Source organism: Pithys albifrons, chromosome 8, assembly GCF_047495875.1.
Source record: "Pithys albifrons albifrons isolate INPA30051 chromosome 8, PitAlb_v1, whole genome shotgun sequence".
Lineage (NCBI taxonomy): Eukaryota > Metazoa > Chordata > Aves > Passeriformes > Thamnophilidae > Pithys > Pithys albifrons.
The window spans coordinates 11,821,450-11,838,551 of NC_092465.1; the positions used below are offsets into that span (position 1 = coordinate 11,821,450).

Here is a 17,102-nt window from a genome sequence, read left to right on the forward strand (position 1 = left end):
GAGTGACCTGGCTACTCTGTATTAATGTATTCAAAACAGCATTTTTTTCTTCTTCTTCTTCTTCTTTTTTTTTTTTTTTAAGAAGAAAGGATAAGGAAGCATTACAGATTTGCAAGAAAAACACTTTGGCAATGGTTGTACCAAATACATTTACCAGGATTTCACTGTACTCCCTCTTTCAGAAAATACTTTTAATACCTCTCAATTAAATCATGTACTTAAGCAGCAGGGTGTTTTTGCAGAAGCCAACTGACATGCACTAATGAACTCTTCTAATTTGCTAAATCATTTTAAATGAATGGCAGTACATTTAGCTTTTTAATGACAGTACATTTAACTTCTGAACAACTTTGATCAAGTCCATTTTTAGACAGATTGCCTGCTGTGCTAGATTCTTTATTCCCAAACCCCACTCAGTTATTCAGAAAAATTGTTAATCAGAAACATTAAATTATTTTCTCTCTTAGGAGCACAAAATCTATTGGAGAGTACTTGGCCAATTCATTGCTTTTCTTTTACCTGCTCTCAGTGCTAAGTCTCGACGAGTCTTCATGTTTGACAGGACTTGATGTAAAGACGACTGGAGAGCTGTGTTTTTTATTTGGTAGATCTTTATTTTGTAATGTGTTACCTTTCTAAAGAACACCTATGTTTTTGGTCAATTATATAACCTGTCGCAGTTACAAAACCTGAGCTAAAACTTGGTCCGTTTTTTCGGTTCCTGGTTGGATTCTGTTACATGCCTTGTGTAAAGTTAAAACATGAGACAAATTATTCCTGCTTCCTTTTGTATTGTGAAGCCACACCATTTGTGGAGCCTGATAGAAAGAACTAATTTAAAGTATTCCTTTTCTCTTGTGGATCAGAGTACAACTGAGAAAATGAAGACTCCTACAGAGCTTTTCTTCTCAAAAGGAATATGCATTTCTATTCTTTTCTGCTACTCGATCTCCCCTAGGAATTTGATATTTAACACACAAGATGTGCAATGGATATTTGCTTCTTTGCAGCACATTTTATTTATACACCTTTTATGTCTGCATCTGTGTCCAAACTGTATGTGCTTATATATGCTATAAACCCCCAGGTTTTGCCTGGGAATCAATTACCACCAATCTCAGCCTAGAAAATACTGAGAAGCAAGAGCCCAGCTTTTAAGAAATTTGTGAAGCTATGATAACAATAACTAAGAAAAAGATCATACTAAATTATAATTCTGCTAGTATCTCTTCAGGTATTCTGTATTCAGGTACCTCTTTTAATTACTTTTTAGGACTCCTAAAGCATATAGTTCCGTCAGAAATCTCTGTTGGTCATGAGCAGAATTCTCCAAATTACTGTAATACCTATTTGATATAGTATATGATATTTACCTTGTCTTTTCTCTAGCAGGCACTCAGATATGCATGACAAATATTATAGGGAAAGAATTATGTGTAACTAACTCTGTTCTCACCAAGGAATACATAAATCAAGACGTTCGCTGAATCAAGACACTCACAGATTCTTCACACAGGTTTAGCAAGAATCCCCATTTGTCTTTGCAAAAACCCCTAATGTACATTTATTTAAGTCTTTAAATTTTATAAAATGTTTCAGACTTCACTGTGGATTATATGATATGTATTGTGGGTGATTATCTGTATAAGGAGAAGATACATACTTATTTAGCAATGATTTTAGTACTGCTTGAAGGTAGGAATGATTAGCATCTTACTAAGACTGTCCTCTTTCATTGTTTCTAATTTTTATAGGGAAATAGGTTTTACAACTGAAGAAAGGGTGGTGTTAAGGCAAACATTCAGTAGAGGAAAGGCTATTTAGCCTAATTGGATTTTTTTGTTTGGCATTGAACTATTCTCCCAGTAGCTTGAACTCTGAGCTTCGCACTGTGTATGCGCTATGGTTAAACCCACACCTTGCAAAAGCACAATACACATGTGGAAATCCCATTAGAAAGCCACATAGAATCAACAGTTGGCTTCAAAGGACCTTCCAGTAAAATTTCAACTTTTGTAGCACAACCCAATTGTTGAGTGAAATTACGGGATAAACATGAAGTTTTTGCGATGAAAGTCAGCTTCACAAAATCCTCTGAAAAAGCGTCACTGATTTCTTGCATTTATTTGGATTTCCGTTCTCTAAATCATTAAATGTGCTGCCCTTGATGCAAAAAAATTAAGTAATCAAAAAGACAGCCTTGCAGTATTAAGCATGGCCTAAGCAGGAATAATTTAGTTTTTAAGAGTTGGAAAATCTGAAAGGTAAGTAAGGCCAGCCAGCTCCCACATGATGAAAGCCACCTTTGTATGATACTATAATTGCACTAGTTAAAGACAGAAGAAGTTGTATAAGCCCTCTGGCAGTGCTCAGGTCTGGACTGAGTCTTGCCTTATCTCTTGAACAGAATCGCTGTGAAAAATGTATATATGCATGGCCAGACTTCACGAACGCAGATTTGGGAAGGGCTCTCCCCACGTGCCCTTCCAGACTGCGCAGTGGATGTTTTAGGTGAGGCACAGTGTGTGCAGAACTGGCCCCACCGTTTAAGTCCTGAGGTCCATCTGCCATGACCGAGCGAGCTTGGACAGTGACAGTGAAGTCCTCGGGACTGTCACAGCACCCAGTACTGACTGAGCATCTGAGATCTGACGGGATGGGATGGCAGGGAGGCATTTACTGCCAGGGGACGGTCCCACTGACACTCGAACTCAGGTCCTTGGGATTCAGAGTCTGGAGTGCTCTCCATTACACCACGGGACTGAGCTTTACCCTCTTACCATGCCTGTGCCAGCTCCTGGTGGCTGCACCAGCATGTGCCCTTGTGTCTGCAGATGGTCTTTCTGCCTTCTCTGGACTTGCTCCCTCAGGTGTACTAACCAATTCCTTGGAAAGCCCCAGAGCCTCCTGCCGGGGGTAGGGAGGACCATATGGTAAGACATACGGTCCCTGTGGGGCCTCCTTCTGTCCTGGTTGTGTGAGTTGCTGGAGCGCGAGACTGAAGGCCAAGTGTCAGAGACATCTCTGTGTCACAGCAACACCATCCTGTCAAGTGTTGCTCTGTGTACCCGAGGAGCTGTGGGAAGCAAACCAAAATCCAAACACCCTCCTGTCATCGCCCTTAAGAAAGAGGAACCATTTTAAAATTTTACGTTCCATGAAGATAAAGTGTTAGAGGTCTTTAGTTTTAAAGCTTCATGATGGAGCTTTCATGAGTGAAAAGAGAGGGATTCAGTTTCCTTGGAAGTCTGTGGGAGAAGAGACTCCTTGGCTGTAGGAAACCCCAGCCCTGATACCTCCCACTGAATTTGTGTGAAGATAGCAGCTTAATTTAGAAAACTAAAAGGCACATCTATGCAGGAGTATAAACCTTGTCGAAAGAAGTGAGACTCGCCAAATTTACCAAAGAGGTACAGCATGCAGCATGCGTAGGGCTCCTCATATTCCTGCCTTCATTCCCACACTTCAGCATTCATAGATGTATTTTCAACTTATGATGATTTAATCCTGGAGAACCTTCCTCAGTGACCTCATTCTCAGTGGGTTGTCTCCCGTGTTTCCCCCAGCTGGCACCGCAGGGCTGCCGTGTGTGGGACTGGCTGGTTCTCCACTACCTGCCCCACACATGGGGAGGAGTGACGGGCAAAATTAACACCCAGCAGTAAAGGAAATTTTATTGTCCTGTACTTATTTAATCCATAGGCCATGCCAGACCTTAACTTGACCCCTAAATAAAGTGATTGGGTTGAATTGGTTGGTTTGTTTTAAATAAGCCGCTAGAAGTCATGAGGAGCCATATCTATCAATTTGGTATGTTAAATCTTAGGCATTGTAGAGATACAAATTCTGGATGAGTTAACTTCAATAGAAGTTAAAATAATGAATGAATTGTTTTATGATCTGAAGCTGTAGTCCACTTCTTTGGCTCTATGGAGCTTTTATGTTATTCCATTGAAAATAAACAGATTTTCCTTCTCAATATGTCCCTAAAGAAAAGTAGTTGTGGAAGTGCTGAGTTTATTCAAGGTTGCCAGCATTTCAGCTTGACAGTTTCAGTGGGGCATACAAATCTCTATATAGTAAAGGAGTAAATGGAAATCTTGTGTTAGTTTACTTCTTGGATTGGCACAATTTCCTTTTTCTATGTTTCCCGTCAATGAAATTTTAAAACACTAAAAATACCTGCTGGTTGGGTTATGTTACGCCTTGGTTCAAATGAAATGCACAGGAAGCTGGTTTTGCTGTCTGAAAATGCACTACACTTTGGAAGGAATCCCATGCAGAAGGATTTACTCACAAAATTTATGTTCTCTAAACTCTGGACGTTATTTAGAAGTTTATTTTATTGTTAGCCTATGTAGAACCCACCCTGCTACCACCTAATTCTAAACAATTTGGCTGCAGTGCTTTATTGTCTAAGGTACAAGTGAAAATTCTAAGCACGTTCAATTTTTATTTTTCGCTTTACCTTTTGTGTGCTAATACACCACTTTAAGCTTTAGTGTAAGAATGTTGTTTCCATGTTTGCAGTACAAATTTGACTTTAAAAAAATCTACCAATGTAATAAAACAATCAATCATAAACAAAGGAGGTGTTAGTTCTTAATGTTTCCTACAGTGTGGGAGATGGTAGGTAACACTTCATGTATCATAAATCATATCTCTACAGCTGGTTTTTTTTTCTTTGCATAGGTGAAGACGTCAAACCATTCACTCCTGAGAAAGCCAAGGAAATTGTGATGTCTTTACAGCAACCTGCAGTCTTCTGTAACATGGCTGGGGACTGGCCAGCCCTGTGCTGGAATGTGAAGTACCTTTCTGCGGTGTTGGATGGAAAGACAATCCAGTTTAGGCTGGGTCTGAAGACAGTGGATTTAGGTGAGAACGAGGTAGACAGCCATTAATGTCACAACTCTCTTTTTTAGGTTCTGCAATTATTTGCCTTCCCATGACCACTTTTTGCTCTCTAATATGTTGCTTTTCACTACAGGCTTTGTTTAGGACATGGGATTTGGCCAGCAGTGGAACTCTCCTTTCTCATGTGTTTATTCTTGAAAGGTTTTGCAGTGCTTTATTTGTGCCCTGAACATCCTTTGCCCTCTCAACCACATGCTGAAATACATTTTGCCATGCACTTTCTCCCTTTTGCCTATAAAGTATCCTGACTCCCTTTATGATTTTTTTTTAGGCCAGAAAAATCCAGTTCTTAAAATATGTTCAATATAAGTCATAGTGTTTTAGACCCGACCTAGCTATTTTTTCTACAGTCTTCTAACCTTCTTCAGGTGAATTACCTTTCTTGGAATGTGGAGTCTGCACAAAGACTCCAGTTGAGGGTCTGCCAGTTCCAGTGAAAGTGATAGGATTACATCACATTATCTTACTTAACAACACTCTGTGAAATTTGCTTTCTTCACAGCATCATGACCATATTACTTCATGTTCAATTTTTGCAAGAGAAGTGATGAAACAGAAGTGTTTTAGGGAAAATGCCTGGCATGTTAGGATTTCAAAGCATTTTACCGTCATGGATTGATGATTCCTATACCATTCCTGGGAAAACAGATGTTATTTATTCACTTTCTACAGATGGGATAACTGAGGTGTAGAATTAATGTATTGGTACACATCTTCATAGCAGTATCTTTGTAGTTCAATGAGATACCAGGCAGTTCTTGTACTACAAGTGAAAGGCATCCTATTGCCAACAGGGAGGTTGTCACACACACACACACATATATATGTATGTATATATACGACATTTTCTTTGATAGCTTGTCAATATATCTCAGTTGTAACATGCCAGGCCTACCAGGTAAAATAGTTTTGGTCCCACTCTCCATTAATTAATAGGCACTTTCTGAGAGCCAAATAGGTATGCCAGCTGGGAAAGTGTCTGATGGGATTGATGGAGTATTATGCAGCTAAGTCATGGACTGCTGCTACCAAGTAAGTAGATAAAAGTCATCCCTTAACAATAACTTCTAGTCATTAGGGATGTAGTGTGGATTTAAACTGGTATTTATATCTTGAAGCATCTATATGCATTTTGCTTTTTCCTAAAGGCATTAATCCCTATGCAGCAATGAGTTTGTCTCCAGGAACCTCCATTATATGCTAATGTGAGCTAGAATTGTCTTCAAGATGATGGGTACAGCCTTCAGGGGTTATATTGTAACTGAATGAGACCTGTGATGCTATAAAAAATTTGCATTGTAAGGATATATTAGTGAAGCCATTATCCAGGCCATCTCAAAGTCTGAAATAATGTAATACATTTCATGTGCCACTGTCGTTTGAAAGGTCGTTGATCTCACTCTTGAATGCTTAACACTATTGTTTAATGAGGGCCTCTCAGATCTTTCTTCCTGCTAACTTTTCTAGATGAGACAGAAGCAGTCATGTGGTTAGGGAGAGCAACAGAAAAATAGAAATAAAATTGTATTGATCTCTCTCTGAATATTCCTTCCATGTTTACAATAGATTTATTGCCTTAAGACTAGATGGGATCACTCCTGCCACTGAGTGGAAGCATATGGAAAAACCCTTATTCTCCTGCATGTAGGTACATTTTGGTGTCACTCTGAAATGGCTCCTTCAGAGTTTCTGAGGTTATTTAAACCATGAGGTTCCTTTGGAAGACCCAAAATTACTTCACACCTCTTACTATAGCAACTTATTATCTTTAATGCCATGTCTGCAGCCTGAATGGGATTCCCAAACTAAAGATTCTGTAATATAAAAAAGTGAGAATTGCAAAAGGGGCAATTTGGTGGGAGTTGAGTGGATTTTGTATTTGCTTTTTTTGCTAGTTTTTCATTTCTTGAGGTGTATGGATGTGAAAGACGCATTTGAAAGATGGAAAATGTGGGAGCCAGCAGTATTATTTGTGTGAATTATTTGTACCTACCTAAGTTTGTGTGTTTGGTAGAATTCTGTCTGATTACACAAGTTAAACAGTATGTGTCCATAAGACAGGGAAAAAAATACAGTCAGAGCATTAAGCATTGACAGAGATAAGATACCTCCAGAGAGTGTACCAGCATTCATTACAAGAACAATGAAGGCACTATTAATCAGGAAATCCCTACACATCTAGTTCCAGCCACACTAAAAGATTTATTTTTCTCATGTGGGATAAAGGGTGGGCAAAAGCTGCAGAGGTCTAGTTTCTGACAGAGAGAATGCAGCATTATAGCCCGTCTATCTGATGGCTTCCTGGAGCACACCAGCAAGTACAAAGTAAGGAGAAAGCTTACACAAAACTGATTTCTGTATGCAGCCATTTCTTATTTTGACGGTTTCCTGTGGTTGTATAGTAAAATGAATAAACAATGAGTTTACTGTGAAGAAGCTGGAGAGAACAAGAAGTTGTCATGCTGATCAGTTTATGAGTCACAAGTTCTCTGGAGGAAATTTCTCGTACTGATGCTGGATAGAGCTGATGCTGTCAGATACACAGCTGGATAGAAAAGGGCTGCGACTTGATCGTCTGACCAGGAGGTTTTACCACTAAGGATGGCTGAAGAATTCAGGCCTATGAGATTTGATACAGGGAGGGACTGCAAAGGTGGCTATAGACTCAATAGCTGAATAGGAGGCTGAAAACACAGTACAAATAAACGTACACTGATTAAATGTTGCATAAAGCTGAGATCTGAGATGCTTATTGGAGTTGGATGTGGATGGTGTGGTGTTTTGTTTCAGAGTATGCCTATGCTTTGTTATAGTATGAAATGGCTATTTCTTCCTTGGATTATTTGTTTAAATAATTGTAGTTCCTCAGCAGCTGTGAATAGATGTTTGGTTTTCTTCAAAGAAATTAAAGAGATACTTCACTTGCATTCTTACTGGAGCTTTTGGTATTTTCTAAGGTTATTATGCCTTTTTTTTTCTACATTTCCATTAGTACATATTGCAAACACTCTTTCTGGTAACAACAGGAGTTGATGTCTGTGAGGACCAGGGCTTAACTAAGGAGGGGAACTGCTTCTCCAGAAATCACTTCTTCCCTCTCTCCCTCCCTCTGGTTTCAAGCTGTGGCATTAGGTGGGAGAGGGGAGTACTGTTATACCTTCAGATATCATGTCATCAGACAGAACTGGCACCCTACTTTACACTTGCATGGCTTAATCTACAATTTGTCAATTACAAAACACCCTCACCTTTTAGTCATTAAGTATTAGCAAACTGGTTAATAATATTCTTGCTTTTAGTTGCTGATTGCTAACATTTTCACCCTTGTCGCAGCCTACAAGCTCATCAATCTGTTTAGATTGCTGAAATACGGTTTTTATTACTGTTTATTTTTCCATAAACACCCACACCTTGATACTGAACAACTTATAAATCAAAGCAAGAACCCTGCCCTGAGGAGATTGTATCCTGTAAGATAGTCTTGCATTTCATAGTTGGATTTTTTTAAATGAACCTCAGAGTGAAATACACTGTCAGGTAGAAAGAGTATATTTCTTGCCTTTGAAACATTTGCTCCTGAGTTATATTGCAAAATAGGCAGTGTCCTAAGCATTCTTTGTTCTCATGAAAGTAATACAGCTATAGAGCCACCTTTAGTAGTGCTTGTGTCTTTTATCTGATTTTTCCATCAGACCATCTTTTAGTAAAATAATGTGCATTGCATTAATAACTGGGTATCAGGAGAGGAACTGCAACACAGACATGGGATCAGATACAGAGAGTTTTGGTTATTGCAGGTGATTTATATGTCTTGTATGCAGTCCTTAGTTAGGGAGCCCTGGTACTGCCCAGACCAGCCTTGCTGAATAGCGAGGCTTATCTGACACTTTAGTTATTGATTCAGTAGTGTGGGGAAGGAAACTACCACCTGGGCTGCTGCAATGGAAAATAGCAAAATAATGGTGATAAAGGTTTATAAAAGTTGTTTTCCTGCCCAAAGGGAATAAAAACAAATGTATGAGACTCTATGGGAATTGCTGCCATAGCAAAATGAAAGTGGTAAAGAACGAAGAACTGCTGCCACACAGTAGTGAAAGGATCCCATTTCTGTGCAGCTCTATGCATGTTACACAAGGTTAAATTACAGCTCTGTCATTGTCATTCATGTAGGCTGCAGTAATTTTCCCCCAGTAGTAGTTATAGTAAAGTAATATTTTTTTTAACATTCGATAAGTCTCTTTGAAGCTGCCATGATTAGCGGCTGTGGGAAATGAAGATCTCTGATTAAGTGCAATTAAAGAAAGTATCCTGTGATGTGGATTATCTTGTAGAACTTCCAAGTGACCTGACCTTGAGCTGAAAGGCTGTATCAGTCAGCCTGACCAAAGCATGATGGGAGCAAAACATTGCTGGTAAATACTTTTGGTGTCTGCCAAGAGCACTGCAATATGCTTTTGTCAGTCCCAAATGAAAAATAAGGGCACACAGTGGTTTAGATGGATCATTGGCAGCTTGTGTGTGCTTCCATAATTCGCTTTCTATGCATTACCATATTGGTTTGGTTATTGCTTTAGGGAAAGGGGAAGATGAACATGTCCATCTGCATAAATCCATGGAGACAAAATAAAGAGTACACAAATACTTGCATGCACATTTGCAGCTCACACTTAGGAAGGGAGGTGAAGTTGTTTAGGGAACTTGGGCTGAAGAACAACAGTAAGTGTGCTTTTGTCTCACAGCAAGTTCAAGGTAACAGCCATTCACTTAAACATTAGTGACAAAGCAATAATCTCAGACTTTAATTATGAGTTAGGTGATGAGAACCATTTTATTGATCACAGTCAAACCACCTAGTCCCACTTCATCTCTTATGTTGCATTTAACCGGAACTGAGAGGGAAACTGTGTATTATTTTTACTGGTTCTGTGCTCAGTGTTCTTGTAATATTGGGCTTTTCTTTTGTTGCTCTAGTTCCCCAGTTTGAAACCAGGTGTAGCTACGTGGAGGCTACACTTGAAGAGTTTTTGGCTTGGAGTTGTGGGCAGCCTTCTTGTCTCTCTGGACCTTTCAGTTGTTATGATTACTCCAAATACTGGGCTTATGCTGACTACAAATACATTGCCAGGATATTTGAAGACAAGCCAGAAATTTTCCAGGTAAAACATTAATATTATCTCTTCCTAGTTTTTTAACCATTGCAAATTATCTAGTGTAGTAGCTTCTGAAACCTGTACTACTATTCCCTGTCTGCTCCTTTGGCCATTTATTTTAAAGTTTTGAAATAAAGGGTTTTGGCTGTCAGGCTAATGGAGAACTAGTACCAGGGGGCAGCAATCTGTAATTTTGTGTCTTCTTGTAAGTTTAAAAACAACACCCCAAGTGGCAAAATCAGCTCCCAAGTTGGCAGCACTTTCCCTCCCATTTAGCCCAGCATCATTTTGTGAGTGAGCAGGCTGGGGGAGCACCCAGGCATGGGTGTGATCTCTGTAAATGAACACCTTCTCTGCCCATCTGCTGAAGGTATGAACATGAGGTGGGAATAGGGCGTGGAGGTAAAAGGCAGCTGGCAGACCTGGCATATTGCAAACCTGAGACCCTCCTGCTGCCTCAGATCCACCTTGTACCTGAATGGTGCCTAAATTAATGGCTCCACTCAGGAGAGAGGATTTGATGGCATGTATTTGTAGCAACAAGGCTGTAGCATGGTTTTGCTCCATGTTTTGCCTTGTGGCTCAGTTCCTCAAGTAGAACAGTTCCTTTCCTTAATATGTTTAGATTAACTGTTTGTGAGGAGGAGTCTTGAGTCTGCAGCATTATTATACCTTAATTTTCAGTGGAGGCAGTAAAATACACAAAGTAACCTGTCCATGGAAGTACATCATCTATGGTAATTACCAAATGCAGGTATTAAGACACCTACCTGGGGTATTTGCTTTTATTTTCTCTGTGTCTATCTGATATTTCAATTCATTGCTTCATCTCCTGCTACTTCTCCTTGCAAATTGTAAGAGGGCAAAATTAAGGATAGCTATACAAAAGCTGTACTTTTTCAAAAGGTATAAGGAAAGAATAGTAACTGAAGCCTTATTCATTTCTATACTTTGAAAGGTGAAAATGGAATCATAATGCCCTGCAAAAACTGTATTACTGGGATGACAGATAGTATGAACTGATAAGCCCTCTCAGATTAATTATTTCCTCAGAAAGCATTTCCCATGCTCTTTATATGTATTTTATTCTTTTATACCAGTAAAATTAATATTTATCAGTGGCCAGTCATTTTTCAGACTATCTCCCGTTGTTCTGTGGGTCATAAGGTAAGTTTTGGACACAGAGATCATCTTACCTTTCTTCCCTTCCTAAGCGCAGTGAGATACAATCAGGATCACATCACTTGGGCTGCATGACTGATACTGGTTCATGTTGTTTGAACTAAGTTGAGAGCTCCAGGGATGTTTCAGGCTTCCCGACGTCTTTGCAGGACTTCCTCTTTCTGTGGTCCTGTCCTGGTCTTTTACTGCCTTGACAGACAACATTTTCCTGTGTTTTAGGGCAGAAGCTAATACCAGCTTATAAGACCCCAATAGCCTGCTCTTCATTCAGTCATTAAAAACACACTTGAAGAAAAGAATCATTTTCCTACCTCCTTCTTCCCCTTTCCCCCCTTCAAAAGATCAAAGTTGAGGCTCCAGAAATTGCATTTCTGTGCAGGTGTCATACCACAGCCTAATCACGTGACCTACAACAAGCAACAGACTGTACTGCAATTTTAGAATAGACACACGTAATAGTTATGCCATGGATTTTTTTTAAAAGCAGAATCTGGGAAGGAAAAAATCAGTGGTGTTATGCAGGCAAATATGGTGTGTGTCATCTGCCATTTTCACAGGCATGGGAGTGAAATGCATCCATCAGTTCCAGACTCATGGCTTTTGAAACACTGTACCCAATTTATACCAGCCAAAAGAGTTCTTTGTAGAAATTCTCTTCCATTCTTGTGTGAATTTGATAGCCTCATTTTTTCTTTCTAGATTTTATTTAGATTTACGTAAGGTGATTTGAAGGGGAAAAGAAGGCCAACTGCACTGTTATTTATAGTGATTAATAGGGCCATTTAGAAGTTGTTTGAAATTTAGATTGCACTGTTTATCATTTACAGTTGTGTAGGCTAAGGTAATGATTCCATTATTCTAATCTATGAGCAATATCTAGGATCTTACATTTTTTGTTCAGTTGATATTTCATTACTGAATTTGAGATATAAATCAGAAGCAGGATACATGCATGAAGTTTAAATAGAAATGAGACCTTTTAAAGTGACATACGGGTACAGATTAACTTCATTATAAGCAGCAAATGAAATAAATATAATTCACAAGTAATGTGCCATCTGTTATGGTTGGAACACCTTTTAGTACATTTCTTCTTACTGTGGCTTTTTATTGTAGAAAAGGAACCCACTGTGACAAGATTTCAGTAATACTACCAGTTCCTTTTTAGTTCATTGGTTAAAAACTATTTTACCCATAATTGCTTCAAGTATTTACTACAGCAGCATCATTTTCAAAAAGTTCTTTTAAATCTAATATTGATTATGTGTGCTTTCTTTCCACTTAAATTGTAACAAAATACAAAAACTATTTAGGTGTGATATTAAAGTGTAGAGATGGTGTAACGCTTAACTTTTTCACTGAAATAGTTGTATTGGATTTTAAATTTTATGGCTACTGAAATCTATGGGAGCAACTTTTTCTCTTTGATCTTTTGCTGTCTTTGACAAATGTTTGTATTACACTTCTGCATTTTTTTTAAATGATATCTTTAAAATCAATAACTCTGAAATTCAAAATCTTTAGCAATGCCTAATTTTTGGGGAGGCTATTGCTCATTTTGAGGGTTTCCTGATACAGAGTCTTGGTGAAGTCACCCGTACAATGTCTAGCTTTGGTTTTCCTCATCCATAGATCTTGAAAAAGGATAGTCATCCACCTGTCTGCAAGCAGCCAGCTTACATACTTAAATTAGGAGGCCAGACTCCTATTTTCTCTTTATAGACAGCAAAAAGAGAGAGGCTTTTCCAAGGTGTGATTGAGAGTGCTTTGACTAGAGCAGGAGCCAAGCTTAAATTAGGTTCCTAAAGTTAGGTGATGGGAATGACCTCAAAGTGCTCTACTGAAACAGAACAAATACTGTTATCTTCCTTTTCAAGATGGGGAAAATAAAACTCAGAGATGAAGCGATTTGCCTGAGACCATCAGGAAGCCAGGAATTTAATCTCTGTTTCCTATGGCTCAGTCTGGGGCTCCAGCCAAAAGGCACCAATATCTCTGGCTGGTTTACTTCAAGTGCTTTCCAATAAACAAATAAATGATCAGGCCCTGCAGGTGGCAGGGGGAGCTGCAGAAACATGGGAATACTTTATCCAAGCTGTACAGAACCATTCTGCAAAACCCATGGACTGTCTGAAAAATACCTCACTGTGGCTCGTCAATCCCAGGGGATTGGTTTTGGGAGGATCAACAGACTGGAAGGCTCCAGGACTGTGTTCATAACACATGCACACCTGTTCTGCCCTTTCTCACTATGTAATCAAGTTGTTTTAAATTCACTGCCTCTGCAGGTGCAAATGTGTCCCTTAAACAATAAGAAATTTAAAAAACCCAGCGTAACCTTGGGTCAGAGATGGGATAAATTCTGTTGCCAGACTACATGGAGAAAGCTGAGATGGCAGCAAAGAGAGAGCAAATATGCCACACGCATTATCAAATATGGTTTGAAAAGGGAATAGAGATTTTTCTTTACTTTCTTCCTTTTTTTAAATGCCATGTATCAGAATTTTTCTAAAAGAAATACTGTGGTTGGGTGGATGGTGAAGAGTGGAGAAAGGAAAAAAAGGAGTGTTTGAAAGAGCCACATGTGGTCATGAGCATTTGAGCAGCCCTTGTGTAGAGGAAAGGAGTAACTCGAGTGATGTGAAAGGCAGGGATAAGAACTGGAGGCAGAGATCTGGGAGGCTGTGTAGTCAGACATACACAGGCCATGCACACTCCAGATCCCCACCAAAGGAGCAACAGCTGCCGTGGATAAAAAGTGACTGAGCAGTGGAAGGAGAAAATGGGAGACTCTGGGCACTGAGGGTAGGACATGAACCAGTTTGACAGCTTACATAAATAACCATTTTATTTTTGTAGGATATAAGGTGGTCTGACTTTGGTTTTTTTGGAAGAAGTGGGAAAGAGAGCACGCTGTGGATTGGTTCTGAAGGAGCAAACACCCCGTGCCATTTGGACTCCTATGGCTGCAACTTAGTGTTGCAAATAGAAGGAAGGTAATAAGTGCGTATACATACAGCAATATAGAGGAGTATTACGTTGTGCTTAAAGCTAGTTTAGGACTCTCTGAACATTAAATCTAGGTCCTGATTATTTTAGTTTTCTGAGCGCTCAGTGATTGAAGAGCATCATAACTGTTCTACAGGAAATGGCCGAACTTCAGGGGTTTGGAGTTTGCATCATGGAGCCAACAAAATTTTATTCTCTGATCTGTGTGTGTCAGTAATAAACATTTTATTTTTCCTAGTAGTTACAAATTCAGGAATTTGGAATTAGGAGATAAAGAGTTAAAAAGCCCCAAAACAAAACAGAAATAAACTACTTTAGACTTTTACAATATTCTCTGTGCAGGAACCTCTAATAGCCTGCTAGAATGCATTTAAAAGGAGAACATCAGGATGGGAGCAGCGAGCTGTGAACTAAGTTGAAAGGGACATTTGAGGCTCCAAACTCATATGGGAGCATGTGACTTCATTGATACATCTTTCTGCCTGTTTGCATGCTGTCTCTTTTTTTATTCCTTTCCTCATAGTGGCCTCAGGTTTTGGGGGTTTTTTTTGTGTTATCTATTATTGCTAGAGTAGTGCTAGAGTAATAAAACAAGTTGCACAAATTTTTTAGGTTTGACAGTACAGAGTGGAAGGAGTAACTTGGTAGTGGGATTTCAATAGAATTAATTACTCTGACATTTTGTAAAATAGTAAAATCACGATGATGGTAGTGTGATTAAGGTGCAGTATTGGAAGTCAGATGTGCTGGCTTCTAGCTGGACAGTGCCACAGGCTGGCTGGCTTTAAGGCTTGAGGGAAATGGATTTGTCATCATCTCTAAGAAGGGTGTCTCTGTTTAGCTCCCAGGCAGGTTTTCATTCACATTTCTAAAAAGCCCTGAGGTGCTTGGGTGGATGTGCAGCAGAGACACTCCAGAAGCCTCTCTCAGCCCTGCACTGTGTACAGCCCGTCCTGTAGACTTCAGATCACATCAGTAAGCATTGTGCATTGAAGTCCAGACACTTAAGTGTATTCAGGAGCCAGAAGTCTCGTTGAAAACCATGAGACTTAAATGCCTAAATATCTTCTAAGGATCCACCTCAATATTGGGTGTACTGAATAAGTACAGTGATCCAGCAGATGTGATACCTGCCAAGACTCTTTGATCTCTACCCTCAGGTGTTGAACTCAAGCCAGAGTTCCAGCATCACGCAGCAGTTTTGTCAGCCTTCCGAAGACACTTCCTCCCCCTCTAGTAGAACAAAATCCTTGTTCCTCTCAGGAAAAGAAGTCTAAAACCTTTGCACAGCCTGAAAAGACAAAGTTATTTTCTTCTTCAGAGCAAAGCCTTTAAATAGATTGCAAACTTCCACAAGCTCGTGAATCCTGTGCTCTCCTTCAGAGCAGAAAGATTCCCTTTTGAGACTCACAAACAAGACAGGCTCTGTAAAAGAATATAAGCTTATGCTAAACTTAAATAGATTTGCCTTTGCAGGAAAGCCAGGGACGACTCCTTAGCCCTTTATTGCTATCTTGAATTTCCTCCTTGCATCCCTCGGGCTTCTTAATTTTTTGCTTCATGATATTGCTTTGTCATGAGCCTGCAGGATTAACCCGGAGCCTCATAACCTAGTCGTTCTCTGCCCCTTCAGAGGATCTAACTTGAAGGGCAAAATAAAGTTGCAATAAGGCTTGAGTTTTGGAAGAACTGGTTTTGTGCTTGCACCCAGCAGTAGCTTTGGTAATTACCAAGAAATGTCAGCAGTCCATGGCACTTCCATCTATGCTGGTCTCTCCAGTTCTGGCTATCCTGCTATTCCTGTCTCTTCTGTTCCAGTTTCTTCTAGTTTTGTGCCATTTGGTTACTTTTTTCCTGTTTTTAGATCTGTGACTGAGAACTCACAAACAGAAGCAGTAGACAAAAAGCAAGAAGTGAGTACCAAGGAAAGAGACAAAAATAAAAGCTCTTGCTAGAGTCCAAAACCAAGAGGAGAGCTGCACAAGTTGTCCAGCTGTGCTGTAAAGTGCCACCTTCACTTTTCCATTGTTTAGTGTAGGATCATGTTGGTCAGGCACCTCATAAATCTAATAAATTTTCTCTTTGTGTGTTCCTTCTGGTTATTTCTATCACCTAAAGTACTGCCACATAAAACTTCTATTTCTAAATAACATATGTACCCATTAAGTTATTTGATTTATAATACCCATAAAACTGGCACCACCAGTTCTGGCTTATTCTTTTTTTTCTCTTTGGTCTGGTCTGTGTAAGTGAAATGGAGACATTAGCTCCTGAGGACAAGGTCTGTGTCTCAGCTCTGCTTGGCCCTGCACTGTGGTGCATTCATGTTCTTCTTTGGGCACAAAGAGAGCAACCTGGCACATGAGTGCCCCCATGAGCAGAACAACCCCGCCATGCTCCATCTGGGCATTCAGTCACACCAGTAGGTTCTTATATCCAGTGATCCTCACAAGCCACATTTCCATCATGTGGTACTGATAACACAAAAACCACAGATGTTTCAGGATGCTTATGTCTATGGATTTTTGTTTATGCCATCTTTGGCATGGGAGCATCAAGATGATTTTTACTGAGAATGAGGGGTTTGTGACTAACAGCCATGTAAGTACTGCAGGTGATGATAGGAAACAGAAGATCATGTCCATACCCTTTTACTGTTGCTATCCTAAACACACTATGTCCTCCTTTCAAAACAAACATGGGGTTTGAAAACCATTCAGTGAATGAAAATACATTGTCTCTAACAAAAGCATTTCCTCTAGTTTATAGAGCAGTTTTAATTCTCTGAGTATCTGTGAACGCTGCATGTAAAAGGTAGGAAGGAGAAACCAGATGGGAGAGCTT

General features: G+C 39.6%; 1 protein-coding gene across 2 annotated transcripts in view; it reads left to right on the forward strand.

Annotated features, from left to right (window-relative positions):
• The window catches only part of HSPBAP1 (HSPB1 associated protein 1), a 37,633-nt gene that overhangs the window by 7,821 nt on the left and 12,710 nt on the right, over nucleotides 1-17,102 (forward strand). For both annotated transcript variants that reach the window (XM_071562882.1, XM_071562883.1), the window contains exons 2-4: nucleotides 4,693-4,878; nucleotides 9,889-10,073; nucleotides 14,109-14,245. In XM_071562882.1, coding sequence (XP_071418983.1) covers nucleotides 4,693-4,878; nucleotides 9,889-10,073; nucleotides 14,109-14,245 — 508 coding nt within the window. The remainder of the gene's footprint in view (nucleotides 1-4,692; nucleotides 4,879-9,888; nucleotides 10,074-14,108; nucleotides 14,246-17,102) is intronic.